The sequence below is a fragment of the Giraffa tippelskirchi genome, chromosome 13 (assembly GCF_054371585.1).
Source record: "Giraffa tippelskirchi isolate mGirTip1 chromosome 13, T2T-mGirTip1v1.2.pri, whole genome shotgun sequence".
In the NCBI taxonomy this organism is placed as follows: domain Eukaryota; kingdom Metazoa; phylum Chordata; class Mammalia; order Artiodactyla; family Giraffidae; genus Giraffa; species Giraffa tippelskirchi.
The window spans coordinates 82,507,922-82,520,854 of record NC_137287.1 but is presented as its reverse complement, the minus strand read 5'-3'; the positions used below and the strand labels follow the sequence as shown (position 1 = coordinate 82,520,854).

Sequence of the window (12,933 nt, the reverse complement as noted above, 5' to 3'; positions counted from 1 at the left end):
AATGGACGGAGCTGGGGGACTAGGGATAGGGGCGGGGCATGAGCGCCGCAGTGCTTGCTGGGACCGCCGCGCCTGGGCGGGGCCTAGCCTAAGGGCAAAGCGCGGGACCGACGAAAGGAGCGGCCCGCGGGGTCCATAAGCTCGCTGAAGCTAGCGGAGGGCGCCGGCTTCTGAGGTATCTCCCTGCCGGCTGTTCCCTACCGTGATCTCGCGCGAGGGGCCGCCGTCGGGCTGGTCCTGGGGGGCTCTGCCGAAGCGCGTATAGGGCGGCGGGGCCCTGCTGACCGCCCCTGGCGGTTCAGACCGGTCGGGAGCGCGAGTGCCCACTCTTGAGTGGGTCCTAGTGGCGCCCACTGTAGGGGGTGTGAGGGGTTAGGTGAGAGCTCTCCCTCCATGCTACTTTTCAGAGTCTCGTGTTTCAATCTTGTGGTTACCTGGGGAGAAGTGGAGAGAAATGGGAGATTTGGGAGTGATATGTCGTTGCTGTTGTTCAGTCTTCGACGACTCTTTGCGGCCCATGGACTGCAGCACGCCAGGCTCCGCTGTCCTCCACCGTCTTCTGGAGTTGAACCAAATCCACGCCCATCAAGTTGGTGACGTGAGCTTCCCTGGTGGCTCAGACGGTGAAGATGGTGATGCTCTCACCGTCTCATCTTGTCTTGCCCCCTTCGTTCTTTGCCTTCAGTCTTTCCCAGCATCAGGGTCTTTTCCAATGAGTCCGCTCTTCACATCAGGTGGTCAAACTATTGGAACTTCAGCAGCAGCCCTTCCAGTGACTATTCAAGGTTGATTTCCTTTAGGATTAACTAGGTTTGATTTCCTTGCTGTCCAAGGGACTTTCAAGAGTCTTTTTCAGCACCACAATTTGAAAGGGTTGTGACACATATCCCCCTACTTCTGAAGAAGGAAGTGGCAACCCACTCCAGTACTCTTGCCTAGAGAGTACATGGGATCGCAAAGAGTCGGACACCACAGCACATAGGCAAACAAGGACCTGCTGTAAAGCACAGAGAACTCTACTAGATACTCTGCAATGGCCTATATGGGATAAGAATCTTAAAGAGAGGGGATATATGTGTATGTATAACTGATTCACTTTGCTCTACACCTGAAACTAATATAACATTGTAAATCAGCTATACTCCAATAAAAAATTTGTTTTTAGAAATCTGATGTTTAGGGATTAGTGGTTAAACTGCTAAGTGTGACCACCAGGCCCCTCTAGTGTCCTGTCCTGTGTTTCTTTGTATCACACACAGCTCCCTTCATAGGCGGCAGTTGGCACCATAGTGAGTATTAGGGACACCTTGTCCCAAGCTGTCTATTATTTCACATTTAACCAATGCTGGTCCTTCAGAAGTCGTTTTGTACAAATAGTACCAATTCCAAGCTCAGCTGCGGGACAAGACAAGAAATTGACTGATAAGCTGTTGGGACAAGGAATAGCAACTTTATTTGGAAAGCCAGCAGACCCAGAGGATGGTGGCCTTGTGCCCCTAAGAGCCATTTTTCCAGAGTTAGAATTGAGACTTTTTTTATCCTAAAAGAGAAGGGAATGTCGCTGGTTGTTGCAAACTTCTTGGTGCAGGAATCCTTTGTTCTTGTAGCTGCCCAGGAAGGTCTGGTCACAATGCTCCTAAAAACCTCAAACAAGACAATTATTTTCTGTTCTGCAACTTCTTATGCTTTTATAAGTGTTAATACCTTTAAAGATCAGAACTCTTGAGAATCGGCCCTCCTGTATATTCCAGGCTGTAGGCATAACATTCTCTTACAAAAGGTGAAAAGCCTGCATTAAGCCCCAGCAGAGAACTAAGGTTAGAATTAAAGGAATAGATCCAATATAGAGTCAGGTTTGTTCTTCTCTGTTAAATATATCGAAAAAGCTTGTTGAATACAATTTTAAAGAGCACTATCATACTGTTGCAGCTTTCACTTTGATGGTTCAAACGTTTAACACATCTGATATCTAACACCACTTTCTCTCTGATAGGAAAGCAAAAATTAAAAAGGCCTTCAACGTTACAAGTAGACCAGAGGGAGGTGAAAAAAAGTCTAAAGATGAAGGTATTTCAGACCATCTGCAGGAAGCTTCAAAGTTCAAAGAGGTTTTCTGTAGAAGCAGCTCCTCGTGTTGTTTTCTCCACTTCCTCTTATTTGCTTGGCCGGAAGAAAAGAGTGAACCCTTATGAACAAGTGGACCAGGAAAAATACTCTGATTTGGTCAGGTCTGTCTTGTCGTTCAGAGGCCATGTTCGGACTCCACAGTCTCTGTTCGAGGAAGACGGTTTACTCTACGGACCAGTGAGTAAGAGTAAGGCCCCAAAGCAAGAAGAAGCAGCAGGAGTTCCACAAAACTGGTGTCTTCTGTTCAATCCAGAGAAAAGCGTAAAAACAGACCCAGCAAGGGATCCTCCAGTTCCTCTGAAAATCCCTTTTCAAAGGAATGCGATACCAAGCGTGACCCGAGTCCTGCAGCAGACCATGACGTCAGAACAGACTTTCTACCTGGAGAAGTGGAGGCAGCGCATGATTCTGGAACTTGGAGAGGATGGCTTTGCCGAATATACTTCAAGTAATCTTCTCAATCCTGATTCTTACGGTTATTATGTTTCCCAGAGTAGAGGGCACCACTATAGCTAGTGAGGAGCTGCTTTCAGATGATAGTATTTACAGCGTTTTTTATAACTCACTTCATTATCATGACAACCCTATGAAGCACAGATGCCATTATCCCCATTTCACAGATAAATCAGAGAGATCAAGTACTTTGACTAAAAGGTGTATAAAATTCATTTGTTTTATAAGCTATAGACTTAAGTATTAGAACTTCTTGTTTTTTTTGTCTTTTTTTAGTGGAATAGTCGATTATCACATAATGGAGTTCTAGTTGTTGCTAGGCATTCTGTTCAGAATCTAGTAAATGCCCCCTTGCTCTGCTTATCAGCAGAGACTGACTTGTAAATTTGCTGCTGCTGCTGCTAAGTTGCTGCAGTCGTGTCCAACTCTGTGTGACCCCATAGACGGCAGCCCACCAGGCTCCCCCGTCCCTGGGATTCTCCAGGCAAGAATACTGGAGTGGGTTGCCATTTCCTTCTCCAGTGCATGAAAGGGAAAAGTGAAAGTGAAGCCGATCAGTCGCGTCCGACTCTTAGCGACCGCTTGGACTGTAGCCTACCAGGCTCCTCCGTCCATGGAATTTTCTAGGCAAGAGTACTGGAGTGGGGTGCCATTGCCTTCTCCTGACTTGTAAATTTAAAGACTGGCAATAAGCCAGAACGTGTGATCTGTATTTAGATCTTAATAAACTGAGGCAGATGTTCAGAGCCTGCAACTCCTGTCCTAACTCACTAACTTCTCGGACAACTAAGGAGAATAGCTTTTGTAAAACAGATTCCACCCAAAAGCAAGATGAAAGAAGAGACCGTTAGTATAGGTGAATTTGCTGCTCCCCAGCAGGATCACAGTTGTTAAAGCTAAGTTTACACTGAGCATCCTTTAGTCCACGCTTCCCAGAGAGCAAGACATGCACCCGTAGTGGTCCAGAAGCACTTTAATTTTTAACGTAAGAGGAATACTTATTTTGAGGCATCTTAGAACAAAGATATGTGTATGTGTAACACATTAAACCTGTAATCACATGTGTTTTAAAGGAAAAATGTTAAGTATTTAGGTGGCATTTGGATATGGTGAAAATGGTCAAGCCCCATATAAATTCCTCAGCTGCCTCAGCCAAGGACTGCATGCCAGGGCTGACTACCTTCTTAACTTAGTTAATTAGTAACAACCACCAAATTTCTCAGCTTGTTAAACAAGCAATATTTTTTTAAAATACTTTAATGGCATTTAAGTTTTTTTATCTGAAACACTAGAATTTAAAATGGACATTGTTTCCTATGGAAAGTTTTGTTTTATTCTCTCTTTTTTTTTTTTTTATTCTCTTTAAACCAGAAATATCATAGCTTGTGGGAATCTAAGAAAGCTGCTGGGATGTTGCAAACCTAGGTCTGTAGCTCAAAGAAAGGAAGTACTTTGCTGGCTCCTTGATAAAGGAGAGGAGTTGTTTGGATTGAGCCAGCCCACTATCCCAGGCAGAGAAAACTGGTTGACTCCATGTAGTCAACTGTATATATCTAGATTACTATGATATGATTTCTCTGTCAATTTAGGATCAACCTTAAACAGGCAGAATTAATTTTTTTTTTTTTTTTTAAATAATGGGCAGTCACATACAGATGCATGTCATGGCCCAAAAAAAAGAAGAAAGAAAAAGAGCAGGAAAGGATGTCCCTGGCAGTCCAGTGGCTCCACTGCAGCAGCGCTAGTTCCATCCCTGGTCAGGGAACTAAGATGCCACATGCTGCACAGTGTGACCAAAAAAAACCCCAAAACATAGGGTCAGTTTCCCAAGCACCAATTTACCTTTTGAAGATTGCGAGGATAAGAAAGTCTGACTTTGATTTATACTTGTATTGATCCTGGTGGGAAAGCTGGGGTTTATTTTTTCCATTTTTTTTGCTACATTGAATTTTTTTTAATTATAAAATATCCATGCTTGTCAGTTAGAATATAGGAGATTCATGACTTTTTTGTTGTTAACATAAGACTTGAAAACACTGCACTTTTATTCCTTTAATTTATTCAAAGAACACTCTAACTTAATTGCTATCTGCAATAACTCTTAAATCTTTTAAAATTTATTTTCACAAGTTGAATCATGTTTAATGTTCTTAGCTTTACAATCCTAAGGGATCCTGTAACCCAGATCCTCATGTTTGTTGCCTTGCACCTTACATGTGAAGACCTTGCCAGGGGTAAAGACTGCAGTGGAGAATGGGTTGTCTCTTAGCTTGGCTCTTGATAAAGCAGTTTTTTTCCTTCCTGTTTTTAACATGTTTGTGTCTTCATTAAAGCTAATCTGTAGATGAATACTACACTTCTTTCCCTGGGTTTTAATTCCATAAGTCTTAAACATTTGTAGGCCTTTTATGTACTGATAAGTCCAATTAAGCCAGGTAAATTTGGAGTGGAATAACTTAGGTCCTCAGTTGAATTTCACTTCACTTTCTAAGTCGTGTCCTCAGAGCAATTCCATTTTTTGCCAGTAATAGAACTGACCTTTCAAAATCTTTGTAAAAACTACTTGGCAAAGGTAATATGGTAATAATAATTGCCTCATTAGCTGAGATGACTTTCCCCATTTTCTGTGGGTGTGTCTCCAAGCACGTATATTTCCTCCTCTGTTTCTGTGTGTCTCTCTACCTGATGGTCCCTGAGTTTTCTTCTTGCTCTACTGGGTGACGGGCTGGAATGAGCATGGGCTCTGGGGCCAGGCCCATCCAGCTTTATGCTTTTGGGCAATTTAATAGCACTGCCTGGGCCTCATTAAAATGGGGGTGAAGATCCTTATCTTGCCAGGTTGCTGTATTTGAAAGTTAACAGTTTGAAAGTGCCAAACTTAGCGCTTAGCATAGCAACACCCTCTGTCTTTCCTTCCTTAATCAAGAGTCAAGTGAATATATAGTATATCTTGCACTTGTTGAATATGTTTGTGTCCTCTTTTCTTAACTTAAAAGTGTAAGAGGAAAAAAAAAATTGAGGACAGAGCCACTATCTCAGGCTGCTCACGTCCTAAAAGCAAGCGCAGGTGCAGAATGCCACATGTTTTCCTCCCAAGCCCCATATTGTTAATTCCTGCATGCCTTGATTTTCATGCCTTTCCTGTCACTAAGCCTATTGGTAAAGGACGCCTCCACCAGTGTTCATAAGTCAGATTTGGTTGTAAAAAGAACTATAAACAAGTGTAGTTCTCTAAATGTCTAACTATCACAGCTGGTTAACTTACTGGTTACCTACATTAAATGAATTCTAAAATTCACAGTGCTATGTGAATTCACTAGGTATGGTTCTGCAGCCCCCAAATCTTCAATTCTAGCTTTGACCTAATTCTGCTATAAATGCTTCATTTTAATCCATTGTATTATCTAAGCTCTTCTAGTCCCTTTTCTTCTCAAAGTGCATTCTTAGATTTCACAGGAGGCTGAAATATGGTGTCTTAGAAGTTGTCACTTAAAGGAAATTCATGTGATTTTTAATTTCAATGTAAAGAGTCTTATAGAGTATTTGTTCTTTAGTACTAGCTTTGTTTGGGGTATTTTTTGTTGTTGTCCCTTTTCTCTGATTTTCTTTCAGACATGTTTTTACAAGGGAAGAAGTTTCATGGAGCCTTGGAAAGCATACTTTCACCCCAGGGGAGTTTAAAAGAGAGAGATGAAAGTCTCCTTGAATCTGGCTACATCCAAAGCGTGCAGCATGTTTTGAAAGACGTCAGTGGAGTGCGGGCCCTGGAAAGTGCGGTTAAACATGAGGTCTTACAGTATGTGGGTCTGCTGGACTGTGTGGCTGATTATCAGTAAGTATATTTACTTTTTCACATCAAGTGTGGAGGTGAATTAATTCTGGGTGGGACGCATGGTTCCCATCCAGCACTAGTTTTACCTCTCAACTCCTGCTTCAAGGTAGAGCCTGTGCAAAGTCACATCAGGTGACAGCCATGTCATCCTTGTCAATCTATTTGCCCAAGTCAGGGTATTTGGTGGAGGAAAGGTGTAACTGTCCAGTATGGCTAGGATGGCCTGTTTTCCAGCATGTTCCCCCGCTCCCGGCCTTCAGGCAAGGTACCAACCATAAGATCCAATTTGATTCCTGCATTGTTTTTCCTGTTTCGCTAAAAATGATACCTTGGTCTGTTGGCCCTGAAAATCAGCTTTCTTCAAGGCTTCCACGCAGTGTTTGACATGCATAGGAACGCTAAGCTCACTAAAACTTCCTAGGGTCTTTAAATTGCTGCTGTTACTGTTTTCCCACTTACTCCAGATTTCAAGGGTAGATATAACCTGCAGATATCCGTATTCCCCAAAAAAGCATGTGAGCAATAAAGAGGGTGGGGGCAAAATCTGTTAGTATAACCCATGGAACTCTAGTTAAAAGATACAGGGCTCCAGAGACACGCTGCCTGAGTTTGGTTTCTGGGTTTTCTTCTTAACTTTGGGCTACTTACTTAGCTTCTCTGTACCTCCATTTGTTCATCTGTGAAATAGGACAAATAATAGTACCTACCTCACAGGTTTGTTACAGAGGTTAAATGAGACATTCCTGGTGCAGTACTTAAAATGCATACTATCTGCTCAGAAAGTGTTAGCCTTGTTATTTTGACCCTCTTCTCTCTTTTTAACTGCTATTTAGTGTGAATGAACTGTATCCACTTCCATATTGGGAGCTCTCAGATTATTTCTAGTTTTTCACAGTTACAAACTGCAGCAGTGACCAGGTCTCCTTGTGTTCTGTCCTGACAGTTTCTTTCAGCAGGTGCACAGGTTCACTGGTTTGTTTTGGTGAGTGACCTGTGAGACATGAATAAATCCAGTCAATCTGAAGTAGGCCTGGGCATGAATACTTCAATTCTCCAGGCTTGTCACCTGCACCCAGGATATCAAACCATTGCTCTATGGTACAGACCTGACAGGGAAATTGTGGGGTCACAGAGAACAAGTGTTTTAACCCTATGTCTCGTCATTTCATTTGGCATTTCAAAATAAATTAGGCTAAGCACCTTTTCATTTATTAAATAGCTATTTGTGGACTGTCTTATTGCAATTTTAATTTGGGTTTATACTACTAAGATTTTTTTTTCCATAGTATTAAGTTCTATAAGTTATAGTACATTTCTGGAAACAGTGGTACATGGTAGAAGTCAATACTGTAGGATATTTTGATTTTATCAAGGGAGAGAACTGGGAATGGTAGCCCCCTTGGGGATACTGGGGCCTCTCTTCATTTGCAGAGATTGTCAAGCTTTACAGAATGGAAAACAGTTACAAAGATGATGTATTACTTCTACATCTGCACCATCCAGTAGGGTAGCAGTGGGCCCTATAGGCCACTAAGCACTTGACTGGGACTGGTCCAAACTGATGTGTGCTGTAAATATACAAACTAGATTTCAGTGAGTTTGCACAAAAAAAGAATTTAAAATATCTCATTAACAATTTTTTAATGTTAATTATATACTGAAATGATCATATTTTGGATATATTGGGTTAAATATTAAAAATTTCACCTGTTTCTTTTTGGATGTAGCTACTGGAAAATTTTAAGTGGTGTGTATAGCTCACATTTTCTTTCTTTTAGACAGCGCTCCTCTAGCCTGGTTTTATAAACACCTTGCATAGGTTCTAACTCCAAGGTTATGTTAACAGGAAGATCTCCCTCTGAACAGCTGGTTTTGAACCTGAAGTCAAGACAGAGCAGTAAGACCGCTTGAGGGTCACTGGTTCTCAAATCATCTGCCCTGCAGTCCTTTTGACATGTGTGGTTGGCAAATGTAAAACCCCACCAGGATGGGGGAGAGGGAGGAATGTACTGGTTATTTTACCAAAAAAAAAAAAAAAGTGGCAGGACTTTTTTTTTCTTTTCCCAAGATCCCTAATAGAAAGTAATATATCCCTACCTTGTGTGTAAACTTTTAGGACAGGAACCAGGTCTTCTCATTTGTATTTCTACATATTGCTGCTACCTTTTAAGTGTTGATGGACTTGAACTCCAGCTTTGGTTTCTGAGGCACCATGATGCTTGGTCCCTTAAATGGGGACTTTGCTGCTGGTCTGTTGTGGTTCATTCTATCAGAATGAACGATTGAAGCAAATTAACTAAGATAATAGCAGATGTAGTTTCAATTCCCTTGTCAACTATTAAACCATGGAGGTCCAAAGAGAAGCCTAGAAAGTTTAGAGGCTTGCCCTGGGGAGACTGTTTCCCAGCCCAGGGACCTGGGCCCTCACTGCAGCCCTGTGGTGAACCCCTTTACACCTCATCACTGACCTGAATGAGGGGCTCAACACCTCTTCAGTTTCAAGTAAAGCTCAGGAGGGCTGTCTGCTTGGAACTAGGGGGGAATGGAAGCCATAGTCATTGGGTGACAAGCAGCAAACTATAGTAAAAAGAGGGTTAGCCTAACAGAGTCTCAGTTTGAGCTGTCACCTTCAAGGGCTTCCTTCGGTTTCTCTCTAGGGGCAAGCTTTGTGTGATTGATTGGAAGACATCAGAGAAGCCAAAGCCTTTCATCCGAAACACGTATGACAACCCCCTGCAAGTCGTGGCGTATGTCGGTGCCGTGAACCATGACGCCAACTACAGCTTTCAGGTCAGGACACAGAGCCTGGCTTACTTCAGGCTTTGCCCATGCCAGGTCATAGCTCCTTCAGGTTCTGTCCTGTGTGTATCTGACCGCTTCCTCTGTTCTGTCCTTCTACACTCCATAGAGCACTTTCCCCACTTCCTGGGCTTTTTGTTATTAATAGTTCTTTAATGGTCACAGTGGGTTCTTTATGTTCATCTTTCTTTTCTTGTGTATCATCAGCCTGTCTTAGAAACTGAGGTGGGAGCTCTCACTGCTGATTGTTTTGCTCTGGGCTCACCCTGGAGTGAGGAGGGAGTGAGCCTCTGTCCTGGTGCTGCTCTAGACTCTGGAACCGCCCTACTCTTTCCTAGGTTCAGTGCGGCTTGATCGTGGTGGCCTACAAGGACGGGTCCCCCGCCCACTCACATTTCATGGATGCTGAGCTCTGCTCCCAGTACTGGGCAAAGTGGCTTCTTCGACTGGAAGAATATACAAAGAAGGAAAAGAGCCAGAATATCCAGAAATTAGATTAGGGGCAGGAAGCCGCATGGGAACAGGAAGCGCTTGTTCACATTCGGGAAGATGTGTTGCTGTTTGCTGTGATCTGAGATCAGGTGCCACAGGGTATGAGAGCTGCATCAACACAGGCACAACCAGTAACTTGTTGGAATTATTGCAACCAAAAAGGTGAAGCCAGAAAAGTTAAATTCAAAGAGCCGGACTCGCGCCTGTAAAAGACCAGCTTTGCTACCTCTGGCTGGCATTTCCCTGGATAAGGGGCAGGCAGCACTGGACTGGCACAGTGTTGGTGACTCTCAGACCTTCTGTGTCCAGGGCAGGATGGACCCTGCCCTGGACACAGAAGAATGTCTCAGTCTTCGCACTGAGACATTCAGGGCAGTGAGGCTTGGTGTGCCAAGTGCTTCCCTGGGGCATACTGCGGGAGGGGGCCACACACCCCCAGGGTATGTGTGCAGTGAGAATTCCTATCAGCTAACTGCTTCTGCCAGTGGAGGTTCCTAAATCATGCCTTAGGTTTTGGGATTCCCTGTATTTCATTTGAGGGAGAAAACATCCATTTACCATTTTTAAGGAATAAACATGTGATCTCTCAGCCTCCAGAAACATTGCTCTCCGGAAAGACGGTGCACACTCCCTGAATCATTGCATTGCCCCTTGGCCTCCCGCCAGATAATCCTCAGAAGCGGCTGGGCCCCCTCTGAGAATGTACTTCTGGGTATTTTGGTAGCTATCTTCTGGTTTGAGTCAAGGAATCGTGTACATGGAGAAAATTGTTTATGGAATTTTCCAGCTACGGGGAACAATAATGACACGTTTTGGTTTTTTTTTCCTATGTTTGATCAGTAATAAAATTGATTAGTAGTCACTGGGTTTGGGAAACCTAAATAAACGCCCACTACCGCCCTGGGGGATGGCTCCCTGTTTCATGGAGTAGGTTAGCACTTAACTTACAGTTGCTATCTTGAAATAGTAGGTGCTACAGTCACTTTTTTCTTTTATTAGCCATTAATTATAAGAAATAAAAGATGAAGTAAAGGCTTTTGGTTTTGCTTTTTATTTAAATGTGTGCATTTACAGGGTGATTTCACAAACCTGGAATTGTTTAGATTTTGTTTGTAAATTCAGAATCTTAACCATCTTAATCTTGACCCAGTAGCTTTGGGGTGTGTTATACGTATATGCACACACGGTCACCTCATAGGGAAAGTGAGCTTTGAGTGGGACAGAGGATTGAGGGAGACCTTGTGATGACTCCACACCCCTCTCGTGCTTTTCAAGCAGCCGAGTGAGTGAGTGAGTGAAAGTCACTCAGTTGTGTTCAACTCTGTGACCCCATGGACTATCAAGTCCATAGAATTCTCCAGGCCAGAATACTGGAGTGGGTACCCTTTCCCTTCTCCAGGGGATCTTCCCAACCCAGGGATCAAATCCAGGACTAACACATTGCAGACAGATTCTTTACCAGCTGAGCCACAAAGGAAGCCTTTCAGGCAGCCTATATTCCTGTAATTTCCGAAGTCAGGAATCATGTGAGAATATTTGGAGTGTCCCAGCTGGTGTAGCCCCAGCCCCACCAAGCACCACCCTGGAGTTCAGAAGCCCAGACCCAGCAAGTTCTCTCTGGTGAAGATAGTCACACCTTGGACCTGTCAGTATGCACCCAGGGCTAGTTCAGTTCAGTCCCAAGCTAGTTCAGTTCAATCATTCAGCCATGTCTGACTCTTTGCAACTGTAGCTCGCCAGGCCTCCCTGTCCATTACCAGCTCCCGGAGCCTACTCAAACTCATGTTCATTGGGTCGGTGATGCCATCCAACCATCTCATCCTCCGTCATCCCCTTCTCCGCTTTCAGTCTTTCCCAGCATCAGGGTCTCTTCCACTGAATCAGCTCTTCACCTGAGGTGGCCAAAGTTTTGGAGTTTCAGTTTTAGCATCAGTCCTTCCAATGAATATTCAGGACTGATTTCCTTTAGGATGGACTGGTTGGATCTCCTTGCTGTCTAAGGGACTCTCAAAAGTCTTCTCCAACACCACAGTGCAAAAGCATCAATTCTTCAGCACTCAGCTTTCTTTATAGTCCAACTCTCACATCCATACATGACTACTGGAAAAACCATAGCTTTGACTAGATGGACCTTTGTCAGCAAAGTAATGTCTCTGCTTTTTAATATGCTGTCTAGGTTGGTCATAGCTTTTCTTCCAAGGAGCAAGCGTCTTTTAATTTCATGGCTGCAGTCACTGTCTGCAGTGATTTTGGAGCCCAAGAAAATAAAGTCTGTCACTGTTTCCATTGTTTCCCCATCTATTTGCCATAAAGTGTTGGGACCAGATGCCATGATCTTAGTTTCTTGAATGTTGAATTTTAAGGCAGCTTTTTCACTCTTTCACTTTTATCAGGAGGCTCTTTAGTTCCTCTTTGCTTTCTGCTGTAAGAGTGGTGTCATCTGCATATCTGAGGTTACTGATATTCCCCCTGCAATCTTGATTCCAGCTTGTGCTTCATCCAGTCCAGCATTTCGCATGATGTACTCTGCATATAAGTTAAATAAGCAGGGTAACGATATACAGCCTTGACGTACTCCTTTCTTAATTTGGAACCAGTCCATTGTTCCATATCTGGTTCTACCTGTTGCTTCTTGACCTGCATACAGATTTCTCAGGAGGCAGGTAAGGTAGTCTGGTAGTCCCATCTCTTGAAGAATTTTCCACAGTTTGTTGAGATCCATACAGTCAAAGGCTTTAGCATAGTCAATGAAGCGGAAGTAAATGTTTTTCTGGAACTCTTGCTTTTTCTATGATGCAGTGGATGTTTGCAATTTGCTCCCAAGCTAAGGTGGCGCCAATTGTTCCATGAAGGACCCTAAGTCTGCCCAGGAAGCCCTGCTGGGAGCGAGGACAATTACAGCCTCCCTGCAGCCCCCACCCTTCAGCCTCCCCAGTGATGGACGCTCAGCCTGGGGGGGGGGGTGTGGGGGGGGGTCAAGCGGAAAGCAGTTTGTTTCACTGCCGAGGCTCAGAAGAGCACATCTATAGGAGCCACAGCTTTTCAAGAGTCACCGTGGCTGTTACCGGTGTTTGGATTCCTCCTGCTCCTGTATGTGACGTGGTGTTTTAACCTCCACTGAAGTGAAGCAGGATTTGCAACAAGGAGAGAGTCTAATTGAGGATAATTCAAACATTTTGAAAAGTAGGTGCAGATGGCTCTCCTGAGACTTCCTCACAAAAGTGCAGAAC

The 12,933-nt window shown here is 43.7% G+C and overlaps 1 protein-coding gene across 9 annotated transcripts; it reads left to right on the top strand.

Moving 5' to 3' along the window:
* Window positions 1-80: 80 nt before the first annotated feature.
* On the top strand, window positions 81-10,738 carry MGME1 (mitochondrial genome maintenance exonuclease 1). Of its 9 annotated transcripts, none has more exons than XM_081558680.1 (6): window positions 81-175; window positions 408-589; window positions 1,994-2,575; window positions 6,208-6,412; window positions 9,070-9,202; window positions 9,550-10,738. In XM_081558680.1, the coding sequence occupies exons 2-6, from the start codon at window positions 475-477 to the stop codon at window positions 9,709-9,711; spliced, it is 1,197 nt and encodes a 398-aa protein (XP_081414806.1). In that variant the 5' UTR covers window positions 81-175; window positions 408-474; the 3' UTR covers window positions 9,712-10,738. The 9 variants fall into 9 exon arrangements, with proteins under 9 accessions (XP_081414806.1, XP_081414798.1, XP_081414802.1 ...); XM_081558672.1 differs by having other exon boundaries at window positions 6,193-6,412; XM_081558676.1 differs by having other exon boundaries at window positions 408-598; window positions 6,193-6,412.
* The last annotated feature ends 2,195 nt before the right edge of the window (window positions 10,739-12,933 follow it).